We start from the raw sequence: 24626 nt of genomic DNA, 5'->3' as shown, positions 1-24626 counted from the left end.
GGAACAGCTGTGTGCCTCCGCAGCCTGGCATCCCTGCTGGTCTCCAGCCAAACCACAGTGGAAACCCAGCCAAACTTTGCCCTGTATGTTCTTTTCATTAAGGAACGATGCTTTGCATATCTCCATCCTTATTCCCTGCACATCCTGCTGTAGACCACACACAGCATATGGTGCTGAATATGCAGCACTCAACAATAACCCCTCAATATGAACCTGGGTAATTCTTTCTGATAACTTTCAAAGTTCTAGTGTGTTAAACATTTATGATTTGGAATAAGAAACTACTTTGATGACCAATCCTGGCAAATCCTTCAACTTTGTCTGTATTCATGCAACGTCACTCGACTCAAATAAACAAGATATGGGATGCTTTGAAAGTAAAATAAATATATGGTGTTGTATCTTTGCACCGACAGGGCTTTAAGGTTCCAGTTCCAGACAGAACAAATAAACACATCATTTAACTGATGACAGAGAGTAAGACTCAGTGTACAGTGTCAAAATTATACCATAATCAAGACTGGGATTGTGAGGGCTCAAACAATCACAGTAGGAGGAGCACCAAATGGTGATGTGCTTAGTAGAGAAACACAGACACAGCTAGAAGAGGAGAGAGAGGAGCTGCTACACAGAGGGCTGTGGTCAAGACAAAAAATACGAGGTTATGACCGGGGTGGACAGATAGAAAAAGAGAAAGTCCTTGTGTGTTTGTCGCTTGTTTTGTTGTGTGCTGACTTATACCTGGGCCTAAAGGACCAGTGGTTCCTGTGAGACGGACTAGATCTCTGCCGTCTCTGACCTTCAGTTGAATATACAAACAACAGACATTCATGTTTGATGATCCACTCCTGGGATTTGATGCCACCGATGAAGAGTAACCAGAACGTATGAATCAAGCAGTTCTTGTCAAGGAGAAACTCGAGTCCCCACTGGTGCCTTGACTTAAAAGCCAATTCGTGTTTTGTCATATCGGCTGCCCACAAAAAGGAGGCTACAGTTCAGTTTTGGGCACAACAAAGTGGACAGTGGATTTGTCCTCCTCTGTTTCCTGTTGGACTGTTTGTAGCCTGTGATTCTTCAAGCTCACGTTTGTGTCTTTTGTATTTCAAGAGTTCTTCATTGTGTGTAGCTCCTATGATGGTCCATCTTTTCTTCAGTAGGATGGTGTCGGACAATGGCTTTCTGTGGGTCTCAGGGTCTGGAAAAAACAATGTCCCTGCACATAATGAGTCACAGGACAGCAATAGCTCAGGACAAGACTGGAAACAAAAGTTCTTATGAGTTCACCAAGCCTTTTCTACGGAGACAGAGAGGTTTCACACAGCAGCATTAACGAAAACCACAAACGCAAAAATCAACAAGATTGTAAAAGACACATAATGGAAAGACAATCACAACAGAAGTGAGCATCACCAGATGTTGACAATGAATCAAGGTTACAAGTTTGTAAGTGCTCCCCCATTCATGTCAACATTGATTGTCGCTGACATCCATTGTTGATGTGGCTTTTGCAGTTGTGTTGTCACTCTTGCATTTGTGTTACTTTTCCGCACTTCTTCTCTTGCTACCTTTTGCATTTCCAGCTAAAACGACAGAGGCTCTTGCGCCCTTAAACTTGTGAATGTGTCAGTCAGCATCTATCCCATCGGAAAGATTCCCATCTTATTACGAAAGACCCCATCCGATCTCAAGAAACACTTTTCTGTTCCTCACCTGTCCTGAGGTACAAGGAGTTGGTTATTGCAAGGCGATGCAGGGCTGGTCTTAGACGTTGCTGCGCAGTAGCCCCCCTTGTGGGTGCTCAGGAGTACTGCACTCTGAGGAGTTCTTGGCTTTGTCCTTGTTGTTGTTGGGCTCATTGTCTTTAATGATGTCATACTGACGACAAAACAGGACGATCACACCTTAGAGAGAAAAGGATATAGGGATTATTTCGATTGTTTTTAGCTGTTGAAATAAATAAGTTGTATAAAGAAATATTTCAACATTTTGGGGAATACAGATTGATTCTTTCTTGCTGATAGATAGATGAGACAATCAATACTACACTTGCACTAACCACCTGCTATCAGTAGCTTCATTTTTACGAATATAAGAGTGGGACCAATCATCTCATTTAAGTTCAGTAATATGGCAAATATAATGTATTTTCAAAAACGTTGAGCGAATCCTTTAAGTAATAGAAGCTCCTAAGATCTGGCTGGCCTAGACTATATCTTCCAATGGAGCTTTCCTTATATCTTATATTAACTGTTATTGATTTTAACAGAACTGATAGAGGCTGTGATACTCGGTCAAAAGCTACATAACAAATGGGAAACTGGAACTTGAATGCAAAATCTTTGGTAAAAGGTAAGAATAAACTATGTCAACTTTTAACGTGGATTTTAAAAAATCAAGTATTCAGAATAATGGCACTTTAAGCAGCCATAGCTCCATGACAACAGAAATAACCTACCTACAAAGCTTTAAAACATTTGGTGAACGTGACTTGGAATTTGTTCTAGAAAAATTTTAACTTTTCTCTGCAGTAATCTGAATTCGTTTTTCATGTCTCTGATTTTGTTGTGTTCGTTTACATATCTAAATACAACAACACACTCATTTCAATTACAAATAAAGGTGAGGATGCTATCTACTAGTTAATTTGTTACTTCTATTCAGACAACAGCCACCTGAGGTGTCACTAACGCAGACACGGGGAGAGCCTAGGGAGAGAGACGTGAACACAGTGAAATGTGCAGCTGCAGATATGAACTTGATGCTTTGATAGCGATGTGATGTCTGCCCTCAGTCAGAAAGATACAAAATAGGGCAGAGATGGCAGACAGATGCAGAGAGAGAGATACGGAACAGGCACAAAAAAGGAGAAAGAGAATAATTCATGACAGTGGAGGAGTGTGTGGAGGGTTGAATCTGGCCCGATCAGCCTTCATTCTTGGCTATTCTGCTTATGTCAGCCCCTGTTCATTTCATCAACACAATACCAAAGGGCAAAATGGGATATCGCACTGTGATATCCCCCAGCAAGCCCCATAGGCCCAATTAAAAGCTGAAAAACACAATCTCCTTCACTTTTAGTTTTTTTTCATCATCCAGCTCTCCCTTATTCCTTTTGGAGTTTGGATTGCTCAGAATTGCACACTTTCCCCTGACTGCTTCCTCTCCAACCCTGTTTGAATCTCACTCTCTGTCACTTGTCCTCTCACAGGTAATTGACGAGGGAAATCAAGGCCTCTCACTGTTACCATTTATATATATAGCCCAAATACTGTCTATATGTTATAGAAAGTATTTGGGCTATAATTGTATCTCATTACACTTGGTGAAGTGGGTTAGGTAATGGTATTTATAGCTGTGTGCGTGTAAAACGATGCTGAGTAGACAAAAGTGTGTGTGTGTGTGTGTGATGATGAAAAGGAGGCCTTGTCTGCTTATGTCAAGTGTGGATACAAAGAAACACTAGGGCTTTTACGATACTCCAAATTCACTGTTGGGTTCAGACCACGGTTTTTGACCCATGGTTCGATTCACACCTCGATTCTTTTATTTTTCTATGAGGGGAGGTGTAGTGGGTGTGTAAGGAAAAGTGGGGGTGGGGATTTCTGGGTTTCATAAAAACACCAACATTAAAGAGAAGGACTTCAATCCTGTTCAAACATCGAAAAACAGATGGAATTGAAAATATTCCGTTCCATTTTACTTTTTTTTTTACTTCTTTTTATCAAATACAGTCATACAGTTCATCACATCCCGTCATTTTTAACGTGAAATTAGGTGCCACGGGTACAAGTCTTAGGCTAGTTGGGTAAACTGCCCATGGATGTCTCGGGCCCAAGCCTTCAGAATCCAGGCATATCAGAATTAAGTTTACACATTAACATTAAACTCAGTACATCTTACATGACATTACATCAAGACAATATTCCGAAAGAGGATGGCCTGCAGATGTCCATTGCTTAAAAGAAAAAACAAAGAGAAAAGAAAAGAAATATATCTATATATTCTGCTCATATCAAATGGAAGTGTAGAGCAATGGGGGACCAGTTGTTTTTGAATATTTCTGTTTTCAGTTGTAATAGGGCAGTCAAATGTTCCATCCTGTACATATCATGAATTCTGTCCCTCCATTGGATTATTGTGTGGGGATGTGGCTTCAGCCAGGAGGCTGTTATTACTTTATTTGCTATTAAAAGAAGGGCTCTCAAAAGTTTTGTCTGGCTATTTTCTTCAAGGTTATCAGGCAGTACCCCTAAAATAAAGTGTGATGGTTTTAAAGGTATGTCTATAAATAAACATGTATTTATTTCCCTTTTTATTTTTTGCCAGTATTCTGTTAACTTTGGACAGTCCCAAAATATATGTGTGTGGTCTCCCACCTTGCCACAATCCCTCCAACATCGTGCTGAGGTATTGCTCCATTTAGATGATATAAGTGGAGTTCTGAAGTATCTCATTTTAATCTTCCATCCAAATTCCCTCCAGTTTGGACTATTGGTTACTCTGTGTCCCTGCTCGCATGATTTTTCCCATTGTTCATCAGAAATTATTATGTTCATCTCTAGTTCCCATTTTTCTTTAATATCCAAATTATTCTCCTTTAGTTCTTCCTGCAATATCCTGTATAAATGTGATATGAACTTTGCTTTCACTGTTCCTTCATTTGCCAATATGAAGAAGTGTTCCATTTTGGATGGTGGTGAGCAGAGCTTTTCCAATTCTTGATGTGTATGTAACTAGTGTCTTATTTGTAAATATCTGTAGTAAGTCTTGGTTTGGTAACTCATATTTCTCTTTAAGCTGTTCAAATGATATCAATACACCTCCCTCAAACAGCTGGTCCAGTACCACTATACCCATCTCCCTACATCTTTCAAAACACCTTTCCAGTCTAGCAGGAAGAAATTCTGAGTTGCTTGCTATTCTCATAGCTCTGGATATAGTCATGGGGAGTTTACATTTTTTCCTCATAACTGACCATATTTTTTGAGTATTTTTAACCATATATTGGTAATCTTATTCTTCCCACGTTGGTCTAAATTCAGGAATGGGAATGAGTCCAGTGGTATGTCTGGGCATTCACTTTGTTCCATTCCTACCCATATAGTGTCTGTTTCTTGGGATACCCAAGCAACCATTGCTCGTAATTGGGCTGCCCAGTAGTATTTTTTCTGGTCAGGCATGTTCAGGCCTCCGTTGTCTTTTGGACATAGTAGTCTTCTAAGTTTAAGTCTGGGTGGTTTGCTTTGCCATATAAATTTGGAAAACCTTTTGTCCAGTGCAGTAAAAGTGGTCGCAGGAACATATATAGGTAGTGATTGAAAAAGAAAGAGCAATCTTGGCAGAACGTTCATTCTTATCGTTTCTATTCTTCCTATCAAAGAGAGTGGAAGGATTTTCCATCTTGTGAGGTCTGTTTTTATGTGGCCCATCAGTTTTCCATAGTTGACCTTGAACAGTATTGATAAATCTGTTGTAATGATAATTCCCAGGTATCTAAATCCCTGTGACCAGTGAGCATTAAGCCTTCCTGTTAGTTGTATAGGCCATTGTCCATCTATCATCATTGCCTCTGATTTTGATTGGTTGATCTGATAGCCAGAGAGCTCCCCATACTCTTTTAAAGTGTCCATCAATGCAGGAACAGATTTGACTGGATCATTTATGTAGGTCAGGATATCATCTGCATAAAGAGATATCTTATGTTCTCTATTCCCCATGTCCTTTATACCATTTATTTCCTTATTCTGTCTTATAGCTGCTGCCAAGGGTTCAATATTTATAGCAAAGAGCAAGGGAATGAGGCAGTCTCCCTGTCTCACCCCCCTCTGCAGATCGAAGAACTAAGAAAAGCATCCGTGCACTCTGACACGCGACTTTGGGTTTTTGTATATGACCCTGACCCAGTTTACAAACTCTGGGTGAAATCCCATTGCAGATAATGTTTTTTGATTCTTTGTGCTAAAATACATGTCAATAATTTCTGTCACTACATATCAAGCTAATGGGTCTATATCCTTCGCAGAGTGTTGGGTCCTTTCCTTCTTTATTTATCACAGATATAATGGCCCGCGACCATGTCTCAGGGGGGTCACTCTTGGAGAGAGCGTATCTAAACACCCAGGTTAAGATTGGCACCAAATAATTAATGAAGCATTTATAGAATTCTCCAGAGAATCCATCCACTCCTGGGGATTTATTATTTTTCAATCTTTTTATTTCATCCATTATTTCTATTTCTGAAATTGGTGTTCCCATGTTTAATGATACTTCTTTTGACAATTCTGGGAGGTTTAAATTAGCTAGGAAGGTTTTAGAATGATCTGTTATTGTTTGTGGTTTGGGTTCTTTGTACAGATTTTGGTAAAATGATGCAAATGCATCTGCGCCCTCTTTGGGATGAGATACTGTTCTTGCCAATGTTGGATGAACTACCTTAGAAACAGTTCGGTTGGCCTGAGCTTTGCGAAGTTGGAAAGCTAGGAGGCGGCTGGCTCTGTTGCCCATCTCATAATTTTTCTGTCTGGAGAATCGTAGAGCTCCCTCCGCATTGTATGATAAAAGCCTATCCAAGGATTTTCTGTGGCATTAATACTTGATCTATTATTCTTGTGTTCTATTTCTAGGAGCTTTATCTTGTTTTCTAGGTTCAACTGTTCCTCTAGTCGCTTTCTCTTCAGTTGTGATTATATCTGTATGATTTTTCCTCTTATAACTGCTTTTGCTCCCTCCCATAAAATTGACGGGTTAACTTCTCCGTTATCATTTGTCTCAAAGTATTCTTTTAATTGTTGTCTCAAATCCTCCACTATTTCTGTGTTGTTCAGTAGAGATACATTGAACCTCCAATATCTGAAGAAAGAGTACATTCCCAAGTCTATTTTCAGTATGATAGGGGCATGATCACTCAGAGTTATAGGTTCAATGTGACATTCTATTACTTTATACATGTATTATTGAGGAAGACAGAAGAAATCAATCCTTGAATAACTGTTGTGTACATTAGAGAAAAAACTGAAATCTTTCCCTTTAGGGTTTTTAGTTCTCCATGTGTCCACAAGTCCCAGTTCAGAAATGAAATTATTCAGTGTATGTGTTTTTGGACTTTGGGGTCCTTTTTCTATTGGATTCCTGTCCTTTCTCCCATATTGCACTGCGTTGAAGTCCCCTCCAATTACTTCCATACCTTTTGAATTGTCTGAAATGATGTTCGCAATATCTCTGAAAAAACCTGGATCGTATTCGTTTGGAGCATATACATTCAAAATGGAGATCTCAGTTCCTCCAACTCTTGCAACCACCATGACATATCTTCCTGATTTATCCTGCACCAACCTCTCTACAATAAAGGCCAGAGTTTTACTAATTAAAACTCGCCACCCCTCTTTTTTTCCCATTTGAGGCACTATACACTAAATTGACCCATTCCCTCTGAAATTTGTTGTGTTCTTCCTCGGATAAGTGGGTTTCTTGTAGTAGTGCTACTGAACATCGCATTTTCTTTAACTGATTAAATATTTTTTTCCTTTTTATAGGATGGTTTAGTCCATGGACATTATAACTCACTATGGTGAATTTATCCATGTGGATAGCAGCACCCCTTCATTTTTTTTTTTAAAATTATCATATATTTTCGAGAGATGTACCAGTATTTTAAAAAAAATTATAAAAATAAAACGTATGTGACTGCACATTTATGAAATTCCCATGTAATGTCCAGCATTGTGGAAAACAAGAACACACAATCCCGTTCCATTTTACAGTGGATAAACAAACAACTCAGGGATGTAAACAGAAAGAGAAGTGTCCCTGTCCCAGTTAACACAGTTATGGTCCCGGGGTTGGGACTGGATGGAGTGTGATTGGACACATACACCTGTGGCAGCTTGTGGGATTAGGCAGGGAGACGTTTCGCAGTTCCGACTTTGTGCTTCGCCAAAACGAGACTGTGGATGTCCGGAACGCGATTTCGGTTTTGGTTCGAGAATCACTACAGCCCTAATAAATACCATTAACAAATTGCCTCCAGCAGTGCTATCAGTAAGTTAAAAATTAAGCAGCAGTTCCAAATGAGGTCACGGTGAAGTCAAAGGAGATGTGGTTGTTTTTTGTTGACATTGGTACGTTCTCATAACGATGTGTTAGTCTGGGTCTTTGCAGCTAGAGAGAAGTCAAGATGTCAAACGTTTAACAAGTTTTTGTGAGTAAACCTGGATGTTAACAGACATTAATGACAGACTAAGCTCTTCCATCTTACTCCAGTTAATTACAGCGAATCAATGTCAGATAAATACGTTAAGAATGTAAATCTCTGTGCATCTTTAGATACCTAAATGCTCTACACATAAGAAGAGATAAGTTCATCATAATAACAGAAGTGATCTCTTACTCTGTGCTTTGCTCTGTTACTGCATTGTATAGCCATGCAGCGTTATTTGGAGTGTGCCTGCTCACTCACTTGCACTATCGCTGGCTCCCCCGTTCACTTCCAATCTCTGCAAGCACGGGGGAGAGTAAAACATATGCTTCCTGTAGCGAAGCAAATCCACAGCGTAGATCATAAACATGCTGATGCCTGTAGTCTCGCCTCAAAAAGTTCTTCTTGTTGTTGAAATTGCATCCTTGTATTTAATGGTTGTCTCCCTCCAGCTACTGGCTACACTGCCCCCCCAGCTGCAGCTGTAGAGATGATGATGTCAGTCACTTCATCACTTTAGTCCAGACTGAATCATCTGATGAATGGATTTAATTGTGTGCAGACATCTGTGTCCCCCTCTCAGGGGGAGCTGTAATAACCTGGGGGGTCCAAGAACCTTTCCAATCTTTTCAACATCATTTCCAAATTTTAATTTGTCCACTACTGCAAAAGTAATAAAATTCCCATTAGCCTAAGCTGTGCTTTGTGTTTAGTGCTAATTAGCTAAACGTTAGCATGCCAACGCACCACAATGAGAAGCACCACTGTGCCTGAGTGGAGCATGGCGGAGAAATTATGTATCTGACTGTGCTTTAATGTGTGTTACAGGGATGTCAACATGCTGTTATTGTAAGTGCACAGGATTGAAGGTGATGGGAGTTTACCAGCCATAATGACATTGTAACTTGACTTGTAATGCATTTTGTGTGTGTTAAACTATCATTTATCGACATACTTGTCTTATACCAGTGCAATAAAGCCCCTTAGTCTGACTTTTACAGCATGAATAACAAATTTGTGAACTTACTGTATATACTATACATGACACAGCCTTATATTTAATCTATTTTATTTCCAAGTATGTGTGTGCTCCATGTTTTGCCAGGCTGCAAGAAGAAGAAGAAAAGAAGAAGAACATTTTCCCTCAGGGAACAAATACTATTTGTTCATCAATTTAAAGGAGATTGATGATGCTATTTCAGTTATTCTTTTCTCCAGTGTGTAATATAGTTTTTTTCGTGGATCTAAAAGATCTGTTAATAACATGTACATATACCAGGTAAATCGACAGCAGAGGCCAACATTTCCTTCACATGGTGGAGGTGATTGACCAATAGCAAAAGTGATTGTTGTCCAGCCGGCCAATCTGAGCAGACTGAGCTTAATCAAGGAGGGGGGGGCCTTAAAGACAGAGAACGAAAAGAGGAGCAGCAGCAATGGAAAGTATGAGTATGATAAATGTATGTGTCTTCTGAACATCAGAGCATGTAAACCTTTAAAGTAAAAAACAAAATTTAAATTATGAATCTGAAAATGAGCAGAATATTCTCCCCTTAGGATAAGGTTCAACCTGAAATTGTGTCTTTTATGTCTAAAATACATGTCAAACACCAAAAGGACTCACTGTGTGTGTGTGTGTGTGTTTCTTAATAGCACTTCAGCCACCAAGCTCATTTTCTGCACAGACAGTGGATTTATAAGATCTGCAGTGATACATGTGTGATGCTGAAGAGGAGACGAGTATTACCTGCCCACATGATGAGCACCACCACAATGATGATGAGCTCTCCGGCCCTCAGTTGGGCAGCGTGACCAAACTCCTCCATCGTCACCTCATCTAGGGTGAAGAAGAACACACACACACACACACACACACCGAAACACACACACGGAGTCAGCGAAGCACCACGGAGGACACTGCGATTCATTGTACCAGAGAGCAAATGTGAAATTGCCATTTCACTGAAAGTCTGGAGGGAAAGATAAAAAGAATCAAACGAGGTGACGGAAGAGCAGAGGTGCTGCCTGGTGTAAATTCTGCACTCTGGTCAGTGTAATTAAAGCTAAGTGAGAGCAGAGGTCCGTGGAGACAGAGGGAGCTGGATCCTTACCCACTTGTCACTCACTAGTGTTCTCCTGCAGCCCCAGCACAACACCTTCACTGGGTTAAAGGTTTGAACAGGACAATCTCTCTTTCCCTGTTGCCAACAGCTGCTCTAATGGTAACCCCCATTTCCCATGGCTCCCTCTAATTTAAAGGGGACATATTATGCCCATTTTACCACAAGTTGATATGGTTCCTTGGGGTCTTAATGAAATGTCTGTAACATAATTGGGTCAAAATACCACAAGGATCTTTTAAATCACTACCCTTTTACCCTGTCTAAAACAGCCCTCCTCAGATTGACCAGATTGACAGAGTTTTTGGGACGGTAGACATGCCAGATACCCAAATTAACGTGTAGAAGCACTACAAAAGTGGAATTTTCATAATATGTCCCCTTTAACATAAAAAAGGTTGAACTAACACAATGAAGGCACACTGGCACCAGTGTCACTGTGCATTCAATTGGGGTGATATCCTCTATGTGTCTCAAAGGGGGGTAGATTTAACCACCATCTCAACAAATCTCTACAACTTTAAAGAGGTCTGGATACTAAACAGTCTTAATGGTTTCTTTTATTTTGAAGTTTGATCAGTTTAATGTAGACGTAATGCTACAGAAGGGGTTTTCCCCCCAATGTCCAGTCTCTTCAGGACTTTGTTGTCGGTGTCTGGATGAGTCAGTGCCGACGTTGCTTGCTCCCAGGACTCCTGTTGCCATGGTGATCTGTCTGTGCTGAGCTGATGCCTCCAGCCCGACAAAGAGGGGGGGTTATACTGTAATCATTTGGTGATAGAAGTTTACATGTTTCTGCAGTGAGGACGTGTTTTTTCTGATTCACAAAGACATGGATGGGTAACACCCGAAGCTGTAGAATGACGTCTACTGTGCCACTCTCTGTATCAAGGCTGCCACTGTCCCTTCATGAGGTTATCACCAGAGCAGCTACATGCTTGCCTAGGTCAGTTTATGTACAGGTTGGAGCATGTGTTTCATTCTCAACATCACCTACTGTTTCTTTTCCTAGATAAAATGAGAAACTACAATGGCACTCAGTATAACAAATACATCAACCATCTATGAGTGAGTGGAATTTGGTGCCGATCCAAGGCCCCATCCCTCCACCATGTTTAGTAAAAATCCGCTCAGCAAATTGTATGTACCACCTGACGCAGACCTGTGTCAGCAGCACCATTTATCCTGATATCATGTGCTTGAGACTTGCGTTGATGATGCCACACAGCAGACATCCAAACCACTGGGTAACATTATGGGGAAATGGGAGAGTGTGATAAGCTCTCCCAGCATAGTTTCCAGCATCCTCCAGATGTCTGCCCCACTAATGTGTCTGTTCAAAGTACCATCCAAATGGCGGTCCTGGGATTTTGCTTTAATGTGCTTAATGTAGCTTGATGACTTTGATCAATCTTTGCCAGGATCCCTGCAAGTCGCTGCTTGGCTAGTTTCCCCGTCTGTCTGGAAGGCAGGTCTGCAGTGTACTGCCCCCTGCAGGCGTGGGAGTGGCTTTTGGCCAGCTGTGGAATGGGCTGTCCTCCAGTGACAAACATGGTCTTGTTTTACCGCACTCCTTTCCTTATTATTGCTATAGGAGCCCTGTCGTGCATGGAACTGTCTGAGGAATGCTTGCACCATCGTCCAAGCTCCTCTGCGAAGGATCCTCTTGCTTGACGGTAGTATGATGCCCCTACAACCTATCCACCCCCGCCTGAGGATTACTTTAAAAGCTATATGTTAATAACTGACATAAAACATTACACCTCACTACTTGCCACCAAGGATTTCCTACATTATGGAAACTTCAGAGCATTCAGGGCTTTTTAAGTTTTTGCTGTTTTTACACATGAGCTACAGACAAATAGGACAGACAAGGAAATCCAGGTGGACAGGAGGAAAGATACACAGAAAAACAGACAGAGATAAAAACACAGGGAGGTCTTGTGTGGAGTTTACATTGCACCTGCAGATAGTAAACGGTGTCAGGCTGATTAATATCCGCTTCGAGGGGAAGGGAAGCAGTAATGGCTGAGAGATTTAATCAGGCCGCCTAATGAATGCGTCCACAAACACACACAGGGAACTTCCATCAAAGTCGAAGCAAACAAAACAAGTCCGCCCCTCAACACCAGTACAAATTGTCCCACTAAACACCTAAGTCAGATGACCTCACATCCACGGCAAATAGATTCTGTTTAAAAAGTTATGATCACATTTCTCCTTCAAACATTTGAAAAACATCAGCGACCAATGTTTCTGTCTAAGTAATCCAAGTTTACATTGAATCACTATAGCTTAGCACAGGTAACTAGGAACAGCAGGTCAAACAGGCTCTTCCGTTACAAGAGCCCTTTTCCTGACTATTGCATCCACTCTATTTGAGCTGATCCTAGATCTTCCAGCTAAGTTTCTGCCTACACAATCCACACAGATCTAGAAACAATAAGCTTGTTTATGTCTATCTGTCCCAAATAAAAGACATATATTGTTTCAGAATTTGAAAATGTGCCCCAGTTTTCTTTGGAAACTGCAATATGGTATGTGCTGTGTAAATAGGGAAGGTTTGCTGTAGCAGACAAAGATGTAAGACAAAGAAAGGGCCATTAACTTATGAAAATGTGTCTGGATTGTTGCATTTAAACCATAGACTGTATATATAGATGGACGGAGGGTCCGTGACGTCACCCATTGGTTTCTGCAGAGTGAGAATGAGGCTAGTAGGAGGCGTTCCCCCAGCGCCATCTTGCCGGTGCTTACTCCTCCTCGTTCCTGGCTAACGAATCAATGGGCAAGGAGGAGGAGCGCGAGTGAAGACTGACAGCCGAGCGATGCTCGCGGAGCTCAGCGTTTCCAGGTTAGCTCAGGGCTAAGGAGCTAGGCTACATGCTACCCGACGCTGCTAACCGGTTAGCGCTGTGCTGTAGCTGGTCCGGCTGGTCGCGATCTTTACGAACTCACTAGAGGTAAGTTACCTTGAAACTACAACAACAAAACCTATTGCTTTATCTATCATAATCATATGCTTACATGCCTCAAGTGGTTTTTAATATGTAATTGTTATAAAAATTACCGTTTATTTAACTCATCTAATCGAAAGATTGAAGCAAGTTAACTACAGAGTTGTGTTTGGTTGTGACTTGATTTTAATAAGTTAATATCAATACACTACACGTGTAAGCTGCATGTGATAGTAACTATGTTTCACAAATGTGTTGATACAGGCTGGTATATTCTCCATTCCCATCTAGTTTATTTAGTCTTTATGGAATTTTAGAGTGAATTGGACAGATTAGATAAGATTATAATCTCCACACACCAGTGTTGTAAACAGTTCTCATTAATTATATAATTATTTTTCCACAGAGGGAAGTGGAGAGTCTTGATGTGGACTGTTATCAACAGCTCTGTGGGAGATTATCACCTTGAATATTACAGATGAGGTAGAAATACATTTTATCCATTTGTACTAAGTTTTTATTTCTTTCAGTACATTACATTTCATTTGGCTGACACTTTGATCCAGACTTACTTACAATATGTGCATTCAACTATGAGGGTACAAACCCAGAGCCCAGTACATTGGTTCTGTCTGAAATCTGTGGTGATGAACACAGAATAAACTGTAAGAACCAGTCTTTGCTGGAACAAACACAACACAAAACATTATTTTATAGTGAGTTTCTTCTTTTCATCAGATGAAGCACTGCAGCACCGGATCTGTCCTCAGCAGCAACATGGTGGAGATCGGCAGCTTCAGGCTGGTCAACACGAGGACGACCTGCACAAGCTTCAACGGCCCAACACTTCACGTTTTCTCCCTCAACTAAAGATGGCCTGCAACTGTTTAGAGTTGGCAATCATTGCTATGTGTCATGGATAATAGATTTAATTTCTATCTTCATTATGGTTGGTTAAAAAAATGATTATCTTTTACAATCTGATTTGATACACTTTAGATAAAAACCCAGTGCTTTATTTTTCTAATTCCCCATAAGAGACACAACACCGTCAGCACAGCTGAGTCCTTCAGGCTAGAAATGTACAGTACACAGTTCATGCTAAAATTGTAGTTGCCATGTAACAATCAAGTTGCTTGATAACTCAGAAGTTATTAAAACATTTCTGTGTACCCTTTTGTCAATGCTCAAGTGATGTCTCTTAAGTGTTGACTGCAGAGACTCAGAATCCAGTTCTGTCTCTTCATGTTGATCACCCACAGGTCTAGCCTCTCGGGATCACCTAGATGGAAACTACACGTACAAAAAAATAGGTAAAAAACAATATCTGTCAGGTTACCATCTTCATACTTATGTATATGCAAACAATAAAATGTCAATAACTTCAGTCTTTTTAGATATCCCAGTTCACATAATCCATCTGTTGCATTGCCTCTTTTTGTGTTATTATGGGCCTATTTGTTGAAGTTATTTCATATTCATATAGTTACTATTTCATGCCATATTCACGTTTCTAACACACAAGTGAGATAAGTTTAATAGAGTTTGAAAGCGGTAAATGATGGAACACAAACTAAGTATTTCACTGAAACCACTGATGACACATCATCTAGTGAAACAAATATATATAAATATAATAACTATTATTATCATCATCTACCCTTGCCAGATGTATATAGCCTTAACATTAACAAATAGGGTTAGTCTCGATAAAAAACTCATGCTAAAGAGATAATATAGCATCATTTAAGCTTTCATTCCTGTGACCAGGCTTACATATGTGGGCAGTAGTTTTATGTGACGTACCAACATTGATCGCTGTAACTAAAACTCCCCATTTCTACATTGAAACACTTCTCCACTATGTCTAGAATGCGCACCGGTTTACTGTGTCTAGCATTCACGCTCCATAATGTAGCATGAGGACCGCATCGGGCTGTGCTGCTCAGAGAGGAACCTACAGTCTATGCGGCGAACACAAGTTTAAGATTAGCTTAATCTCGACATAAGCTAACAAGCCATGCATGGTGAGCAATGCTACCTGCTAATTATTGCTACGGTTCTAATTATTGAATTAAATAAAAATCGATTTTCACTCACCGGAAGAACTTGACAACAGAGCTGTGAGACGGTCTGTTAGCACAATGAACTGCACAGCAAGCCATGGTTTGTGTCGAGTGCATCGACGGGGATCCGCCGACATGAACCTACGAGTGGACCGAGCAGCTTGCAGGTGGCTGGAGGGGAGCTAACGAGCGGCTAGTAACAAGCTGTGCCCGCATCGTAGCCTGTGCCCAGGTGTCAATCAATAGACCACGCCCCTAATTATGCGTAATTTTAAACCTCAATATCGCTTAAACGGGGGGGTTAGAAAAAAATTCACCCCCCTCAGAGTTGTCATGAATGAAGAACCTCGCGATTGAGACTAAAACCAGAGGTTGAACCATGCTGGAAACAGGTTTAATTCTGCTCTAAAGTTGGGCATTTTAACATGGGAGTCAATGAGACTTTCTGTTTCTTGGAGCCAGCCTCAAGTGGCCACCCAGTGAACTGCAGCTTTTTACACTTCCGTATTGGCCTCATCGCTCAGCCCAGGATGTTGCCCCTTGATTTAAACGTGCACTGCAAGCCTGACATTTTATTTCCGTCACACATGAGGGATCTGCATGTGTGAACCCAAATGTGTGAATCAGTGGAACCAGACACTAAGTGGACTTTACCCTAACAGCGCCCAGCTTCACAGTGTGTGTGATGTCCGATAAAGTTGATGTGTGAATAGAGCAGGTCATTGTCTGGAGAATTCGCAGCGTGTTGAAGACGTAGCCATCCCCTCTCCTGCAGTGCCTTTGAATGGTGCTGATCTCCAGAAACTATCCTCGCCTAGTATTTCCACTCAGTCAGAGCACACTGTCCACTTTTGCACAGCATGTGTGCAAGGTCAACTCCAGACAAAATCCAGGCCTGATACTCTGATATTCACAAATCTGCCCTCAGACCTTTTTAACTTTTAAGACTTTCTCCAGAGGGGCTGTACGAGAGAACACCAATGTCCCAGTCAGTTGCTGAGGATATTTTCAGGAATTTGTAAAATGTCCCAGAAATGTCTGAGTAAGCCAATGTGAAAATACAGAAAATTCAATGCAGGCAAGTGCGAGTGACATGTTAACCTGTGACGGCCGCAACACTGACAAAAACAATACGAATACAAATATCGCAGGATCAAGAGGTCTCATACGTAGAAGACGAAGGCGAAGATGTTAGATTGGAAAGGCGACGAGATTCAAGAGCTTTAGGTGATAATTGTTGAAGTCGTTGTCGATGTGACGTCAACACAAACACGTGATTTACGCAGTGTAATTTATACGTCATGTCTTCCCTCCTTCATGTTCTACCCCTCGCCTGAACTTTTTCCTGTTGCTGTGAACGTGGCTCAACCGGACAATCTCCTGCTCCATTCATCACATGTGAAAAGCAAACTTGTGTCTTAAAGGGGACATATTATGAAAATTCCACTTTTGTAGTGCTTCTAAATGTTAATTTGGGTATCTGGTATGTCTACCGTCCCAAAAACTCTGGAAAAAAACAACTCCCCCGATTTGTTGTGGTTCCTCTATGTCAGAAACGATACGCTAGAGTGCGTCGAATGGGATTACGACCGAAATAAACGTCATAGTCACACCATGCCCATGTAGGGAGTCTCGCTACATGGCCTTGGACGAGCGAGCTAACGCTAACCGGGCTCCACCGGCCCGCTTAGCTCGAGAGCTAAAGCTAGCCGGGGAGCCGCGAGCTCCCTAGGGGGTCCCTAGGGGGTCCCCTGCTAGCGTAGCAGAGAGCTACGCTAGCGTTAGCTCTCTGCTGCTACCCGTCAGACATTTAAGTGGGACGCATAAACAAGGGACCCCCAGGACACCTCTAAACATTGACTCAACAGTGTGGAAGGATTCTGCTGCTGCGCCAGCTCAAGCTCCCACTGCTCCCACTGCGGGGCTGCGCTGGGGATCTGGGGCTCTCACAGCCTGGCTCACCCGGGGCTGAGGGGGGCGGGGCACTCAAAACAGGTCAATCTGAGGAGGGCTGTTTTAGACAGGGTAAAAAGGTGCTGTTTTAAATGATCCTTGTGGTATTTTGACCAAAATATGTTACAGACATTTCATTAAGACCCCAAGGAACCATATCAACTGTGGTAAAATGGGCATAATATGTCCCCTTTAAGACACTTGTTAAGATGTATGATGTCAGTCCACCCTCCCCTTACAGGGACCACAGGCTCCCACACGCAGGGTGATTCCAGGGAACACGCTGCTCCCTAACGTCCCATCTTCCCTCTCTTATCAACTCGCTGCTGATGAGCATTTAGCTGCTCTTGCCGCTGTAACTGGGTCGGACGGGATAAAATTGGAAGTGCTGCAAGCAGCTCTAGATGACAGCAGCCTCTGAATGTGAGATTGAGAACAATGCATTGCATTTGAGGAGCGTTTTTTTCCACTAAGATTGGTATTTCAGGTAAAGGTGCCATGAGCGCCCAACAAGGGAGAACACAACTGCTTTCATGTGATCATCACCTGGGCATTAATCATCTCTGCTCGTTTCCTTGTCAACATTGTTACTCTCTTCCATTCTGGTTGTGTTTCTGTTGTGTGGCTTCTGTGGTTGTTTTGTGGCTTTTTTGTTAAGTTGTAACTTTTGCATTTGTCTTGTGGCTTTCGCATTCGTATCGTCCACTAATGAGCTAGTGTGAGACTCGACCCCGGTATGTGTGTCTCATTAAGGGAAAAACACAACCAGAATGTTAGAGTGCTCTGTTTCATAGATGAGTGCTTCTGTGTGCCTTTATATTAACTTTTGTTTACTCTTGCATATATTGCATATTAATGATCCACCTCCTGTATGTGTGTGTGTGTGTTTATATCTGTGTGTGTAAAATTGACACTCATGCAGGCTCAGATCGTGTTGTCGTCCCTCACCTGGACTCTTGGACGCCAGCTTCTCCGACTCTTTGGGCGTCCTGAAGAGAACGGGCTGACTGGGGGGGCTGCTGCCTCCCATGCTGATGCTCTGGACGTGGACGATGTACTCGGTGTCCTCGTCCAGGTCCCACAGTGCGCAGGAGCGTGTGGTGGTGTTCACCTCCTGGATGAACCTCAGCATGCGAACGTCCTTCTTCTGCAGTCGAGGGGCGAGAGCAAAGAAGCGGAGAAATCAGGGCCAGGGGGTTCAGTGTAATGTGATACTCTATTGATCCCTGCAGGGAAGCTCTTTTTTTCATTTTGGCACCACTTCAGCTGAGAACTCACAGGTCAGGGTTAAATGATGCATCGGGTCGCTGTCTGATTTTTTTAAACCGTAGATTATAGAGGGTTTGATTTTGCCTGGTTCAGATGTTTTTCCAGCATGTCAAGAACACAAATTCTAGGAGAACAACAAAAGGGGTATATACTTGTTTGCAGAAAGTCAATGGATGAATACTTAATCAAAGATCCCTGGTGCTACAGTCAAACCACACATCAACCCTCATGCAAAAACTCCCTCTGGTTAAGGCTGATGGTGCAAATGCAAACACGTCTTCATGGTCAGCGGTCAAGAAAAAGCTGCAATGAAGCCTCGGGGGGTTTTACTTGCAATGTAGTTAAGCTTGAAAGAAACATAATGCTTCTCTGGCCGCGTACACTCTACTTGGAATATACATTATTATTCAGCTAGGAATTGCTGGCTCAGGTCAATTGGTTCCTGCTAGAGCAAGACGAAGTCTCCTTAGGGAAATTTTTATTTACTAGCCAATTAAAAAGGGAATTTCTTAACCCATTGAAACTGCATGTGGAAAAAATCTACATTTGAAATACCTCTGAAAGTGCATATTTACGTGACCGCAAGAATGTAACTTTACTTTTTGTTTATTTTTGAATGTCAATGGTTTTTTGATTCTGACACTGTCGACTCTCCCTCAAATAAGAAAACAGCCTAAACTTGGTTAGATCTTGGCAAATTGGCACCATGAAAAGTAGGTCAGATAAGCTATGAAACGTTCCTATTGGATGTAGAGACGACTATCACTGGAAAACTGGGATTCGATGAGCATATATTTTTATTCATTCTATCAGGATTTATAGATGCTCATTTGCTATGGATGTTAAAAATTATGATTAGTCACACTGAATCTGAAAATATCACATCAGTGTGTTACTATTGGACTGAGTTAAGACTTTATATATTTAAGAGGGAAATTGCACCAATCAAGCACTAAGGGTTTGAAAGTACCTTAACTGCCATCACACGCTGTGTGGCACGCCACCGCTGCTGCTGCAGCTTCTGACCATGTGGGCAAGTGGGCTTTTGAACACGACAGGCTACAAATACTGGACTAACCCTGTGGTGTTTACACATTTTTGTCCTTTTTCAACTCACAGTACGAGGACCTGTGATGTCCACGTTGTCACTTTTCCTCTGCACACACTCACATGAAGGACACAACACACACACACACTCACACACACATAGGTACCTGCTGGGTGATGGCGAATCCAATAACGGGGTCTCCCTCCAAGATTTCCCACGTGACCATGGCGGAATTGACCTCAAGCTCTCTGATGGTCACATTGAGCGGAGCTGACAGCAGGGGGTCTGACACACACACAAACACACACACACACACACATGCAGCATGGCCACAGGAAACAATATAGATGAGACAGGTCATTAACATTTTGTCTTTATGCCTTTTCATAACACACATCTTTTGCCGCTCCATCACTCTCTCTCTTTGAACTTCACCTCCACCCACAGACTATTCTTCCTCCTTTCATTAATACAAATCCTAATTCACAACACGCAGGTCTTCTGGTGTTTCCCTTGAAAAGGACTTCTCTTTCAAATCTGTCTTTGTCTAAGTCATTCTCTTTCTTTCACATCTGTCTATCTGTCTGTCTCTTTCTCTGTGTGTGTCTCTCTCGCTCTCTCTCTCTCACACACACACACACACAAACACACACACACACTGATTACCATTTCACATTTTCCAATCTTTACCTTTTCCTCTCTTCTCTATCCTCTCTCCCACTCACGTCTCATTAAAGTGTGACTCATGAGGATGTTTTTATTATGCCATCAATCTTACATCCTAGTCGGCCATGCATTTATTTGGTGGGAGATTATCTGTGATGGATTAAATTATAGTCTTGTTTAATCCCCCCCCAAGCACAGAGTGGAGAAAAACCTGCTAATGTGAATGTCTGTATATCAAGGTCTAGCTCTGATGTTGCTGTTACAAGTCAGGCTCAAGGGAAATATCCTGCTTCCTTCTTTATAATGCTGATTAAAATACACACTTTTCTTCCAGCTTTACCGGTTTTACTGCTTGTTTTGTTTAGCGTCTGAAAGCAGCTATTATCAGTTTTTTTATTAGAGTTGAGTGATAATAAGGTAGCACAGTATCCTGGGGTACAAAGAAATGACGTACAACTGAGTGCTTCACATAAAAAAAGACAAAACCACATAAAAACTCACATGAAAATGATAAAAATCTGCTCTAAGGAGCGCGTAGGGTCTTTTGACACACTGTTAGGCTTTTCAGGCCAATAACTCTTACTGCTCTCACCTGCATCTTTAGGAGGACAAATTGGAAGATGGAAAAAATGTGACTACCTTGTGTGCATTTAGCAAGTGTAAAGCCAATACTTCACTTTGGAGTTGGAGGAGACCAAAGCAGAGTTAAGACTGAATAGTGGATTTACACAAATCCTGTGAATTCTGCTGTTGCTCCAGATGTTTGTTGTAAGCAATTTCCACTTCATAAGGTGGTTATATGTCACAAACACATTTACTTGTTGAAGGTTCGACTGCTTGCTAAGGCAAACACTGCTTGGATAAGGACATAACTAAAAAGTAGTGTAACGATAACACAGATGAAGAAGGGTCGAAAAGGCAAAGAACCTTTATCCATACTCTCCTACTGACAAATCCAAGATACTCTGACACATTAGTGGTTAGCTGTTTTAGTGTCATTACCCAGTCTGCCCAGCTTGCTGGTTTAGTCCATTTTGTGCAAACAAAGCAAAACAGTCAGCTACTTCAGCCGACTATCAGACTAATCAGAACTAATCACTGTATTTGTCCGTGTCTGGCCTTGCTTATACATTATGCATGTTTAATTTCCTTACTTACAATGGTTCTTCAATCATCAAAGAAAAACACACGAGTTATCCAGTTTAAGAGGTTTGTCAGCCATTATAGTCTAGTGGTTGTACGGCTGTAGCTAATGCCTTTTTGCTGAGTTGAGCAACAAAGCACTTTATTTCCTTTATTTCTTATGAACGCTCTTTTTTATTTGGAAGAGGAAAATTGATCTACTCCATCTTACAAAAGTTATTGAGTCTCCCCTGAGTCCTGATCTTCTGTCCACTTAGCCCCAGCTGTAACCCCCCCCCCCCCACACACACACACACACACACTCTGATTTAAAGTGTGTGTTACAGTACCGAGCTCTATTTCCCTATCACTGCCAACCAGATTACCAGTAAAAACTGCAGTCTGTCACCTGATGCAAATTAGACTCACAGTCTCAAACAGGTGCAAATATTGAACCATCCAGCCCGAGAGTCGTTTGAGGAGTCAAACGATGGTGTCTCAGGGAGAAGGAGGAACTCTTTGCATCTCTGTTTTCTCTCCTACACAATCATCAGAACCCAGCAGAGAGTGTTGCATAGTGCTGGTGAGATTAATATTTTGGTGGGCGACACACTCTCAGTGGCTCCCAACGGCTCTGTGTGTGTGTAGATGCAGAGTAGATGTATCCAGCGTGTGTGATACATAGTCACTGCTCGGTGTTTGACTAGCTGTTTCCCCACTATTTATCTTCCAGCTCTCACACACCCACAGAGAAACAATACGAGAGTGAACAGGGATTCTCATCCATTCTTGAGTTTGCCACCAGAGAAAAAAAGTCCAGATGTTGGCTGCAGCCACACAAAATTCCCTCTTGAAACTACATTCATCTTCAGCCTCAGGAAGCCAAATATATGAGATCCCTTCAGGCTGAGATAAATCCACCATGATCTTATCAGCAGGATTTGGGCTCTACAAAGGACTATCTTCCATCTCTCAGCTTATCATCCAGATTCAATGTAACTCTGTAGAATGTGAGATCTCCCGCATGAAATGAATGTTTCACTGGCACGTGAGCTGCCGCAGGTTAAAAATATGCAAAATCATGAAAGATAGATGAGGTGCTATATCCAACATGCATGATATATGATGATTAGAGCTTTGCAGCATATATAGGGCTCTGAACAGAGTAACGCATTGTTGTTTAATCTCATTTCATGATACTGATGGATGCTGGAGCTCCATTTTAATCCATGGACATGGATTATTTCCTTAATTAACTGATAATTACAGAGTGAATAATGAAAAATGCCCAGCCAGATTTTTTCCTGAGGCTAATGTGACATATTCAAACGTCTTGTGTTGTCAAATCAAGAGTCTAAAATGATAAAAGATATTCTGTTTACTATTATATAATAATAATAGGAAAGCTGGCCAATTGTTGTGGATACATGTAGTGGTCATTCCATATGAAATGAGTAGACTCAGAGTTTCATCTGTTAAATATATTCAATGATGTGTGGCTTTGAATTAAAGCTATAGAGCAAAGAGTAAAGAAGAACTGACTTAACTGTGCAGCTCACTGAATCAGGAATTCAGCATGGATATCGGACATATAATCGGCCTCTGTGTGTAAACCGTGCCCCCCCCCCCTTTATGGCCCCTGATTTAGACAAATCTTAGATCCCCCACTGATTTGAGAGCACATTTTTTTGCCAGTATATTTCCAGAAGAGAAAGTCAGAACTTTCTTGAGCCAATCACACAAAATGCTGATCCCTCCCATGTCAAAATAATACTAATTTCTAGAAAAATGATCCAAACTACAGGAGGAAACTCTTGTTTTTATCAAGTCTCGATACTTAATTATACCAAGTCTAGTCTGACCTGTGTCAGTCATGTTTGTTATTGTCTACTTGTGTCATCTGATGCAGATGTTGATGCACAAAGCAACACAGATGCAAACACATCCGGAACAAGGTGTCACGTCAGGTGCTTTTTTCAAAGGGACCTGCTACACTCTGCACTGTACATGCACCACATCATCACCACTACACAGCAGCCTGAGCCCCACCGGCTACCGACACACCCGTCGTGCCTTGTTTACTCGCGATCGTCCCTCATCAACCTGTGGTGGTTAAAAAGAAACCACTCACCGGCATTGACGGAGGACGCGGAGAGGAAGCCCAGCAGGAGCAGCAGCACCGCCGCGGACGAGACTGGTGTGGCCATCCTCCTCCTGCTTCTTCTAGCGGGGCTTCACATCCTACGCGGCCCATCTAGAGCATCCCATCCGACGGGAGGGAGGGAGCGAGCATCCCCGGTCCGTGCGTCGGGACTTGTTGTGCCGGCCACCAGCGCTCACCTGAACTTGGACGCTGCAGCAGGAGCGCAACACTGGCCACGGGAGGAGGGAGGGGACGGTGTGTGAGTGTGTGTGTCTGGTGTGAGAATGTGTGTGTGTGTGTGTGTGTGTGTGTGTGTGTGTGTGTGGGTTGGGGGAGGCGGGTGGCGTTCCGATACCGTGACTCGGTCCGGCAGCTGGTGACGGAGCGACGGCGTGCTCTGTTTGCGCGCAGGTGGGAGCGGAGCGAGGAGTGCGCAAGTGCTGCAGGCTGCAACGTGCAGCCACCGCTAATGACTCTCTCTCTCTCTCTCTCTCTCTCTCTCTCTCTCTCTCTCTCTCTCTCTCACCAGGAAAAAAACAACCATTAGAAATCTTATACCGATAATGTGACTCAGACCTCATACTTTACCAGCTCACACACACATTTAATCAATTCTTAAACTGTCCTTTTTTTTTATTATAGGTGTAAAAAATTCCGACATTCTTACTGAATTTAAAGGCCCACTGCTCTGCTTCTCTGTCTCCTAATGTTTCAGACACTTCCACAAGAAACCTTTAGGAGGTTCCTTTCTGGCAAGGCCTCATTGATGCAGTCAGGGTGGTTCTGAAACTACAACCATTTTAATTTGGGTATATAACAACCTGGCTGTAGTGGCTTAATGCTTCGTGAAGTTCTGTCACCACTGATGAGTAGCAGACTTCAATAACTTCACAACGCATTGAACTGCAGCAAGGTTCATCACTTTATTGGGTCCCCTTGAAACATTTCCTGTGCACGTTTCTATATATGCACGTGTTGTGACTTTTTGCTATAAAATTTATGTTGTTTTCTACATTTTGCAATATGTTGAGCTACTATTTACATTTTAAAGCTGCAACTGTAAATTGAATATCTTTTTTTAGACT

The 24626-nt window shown here is 42.0% G+C and overlaps 1 protein-coding gene and 2 long non-coding RNA genes across 4 annotated transcripts; 1 reads left to right on the top strand and 2 right to left on the bottom strand.

Moving 5' to 3' along the window:
• Positions 1 to 1764: 1764 nt before the first annotated feature.
• Positions 1765 to 23652, bottom strand: fndc5b (fibronectin type III domain containing 5b). 2 transcript variants are annotated; one of them, XM_053446993.1, is made up of 6 exons: positions 23637 to 23652; positions 23530 to 23592; positions 19777 to 19895; positions 18242 to 18440; positions 9945 to 10034; positions 1765 to 1904 (listed from the first exon to the last, which is right to left on the bottom strand). In XM_053446993.1, the coding sequence occupies exons 1-6, from the start codon at positions 23650 to 23652 to the stop codon at positions 1765 to 1767; spliced, it is 627 nt and encodes a 208-aa protein (XP_053302968.1). The 2 variants fall into 2 exon arrangements, with proteins under 2 accessions (XP_053302968.1, XP_053302967.1); XM_053446992.1 differs by lacking the exon at positions 23637 to 23652 and having other exon boundaries at positions 23530 to 23605.
• Positions 12994 to 14453, top strand: LOC128461854 (uncharacterized). Its single transcript, XR_008342302.1, has 2 exons — positions 12994 to 13280; positions 14013 to 14453. It is a non-coding gene; the product is annotated as an uncharacterized LOC128461854 (long non-coding RNA).
• LOC128461853 (uncharacterized) lies at positions 13808 to 15512 on the bottom strand. The gene is made up of 3 exons (XR_008342301.1): positions 15375 to 15512; positions 14448 to 14567; positions 13808 to 14157 (listed from the first exon to the last, which is right to left on the bottom strand). It is a non-coding gene; the product is annotated as an uncharacterized LOC128461853 (long non-coding RNA).
• Positions 23653 to 24626: the final 974 nt, after the last annotated feature.

Source organism: Pleuronectes platessa, chromosome 18 (genome assembly GCF_947347685.1).
Source record: "Pleuronectes platessa chromosome 18, fPlePla1.1, whole genome shotgun sequence".
In the NCBI taxonomy this organism is placed as follows: Eukaryota; Metazoa; Chordata; class Actinopteri; order Pleuronectiformes; family Pleuronectidae; genus Pleuronectes; species Pleuronectes platessa.
The sequence above is the reverse complement of the archived record's forward strand: the minus strand, read 5'-3'. Positions and strand labels throughout refer to the sequence as shown.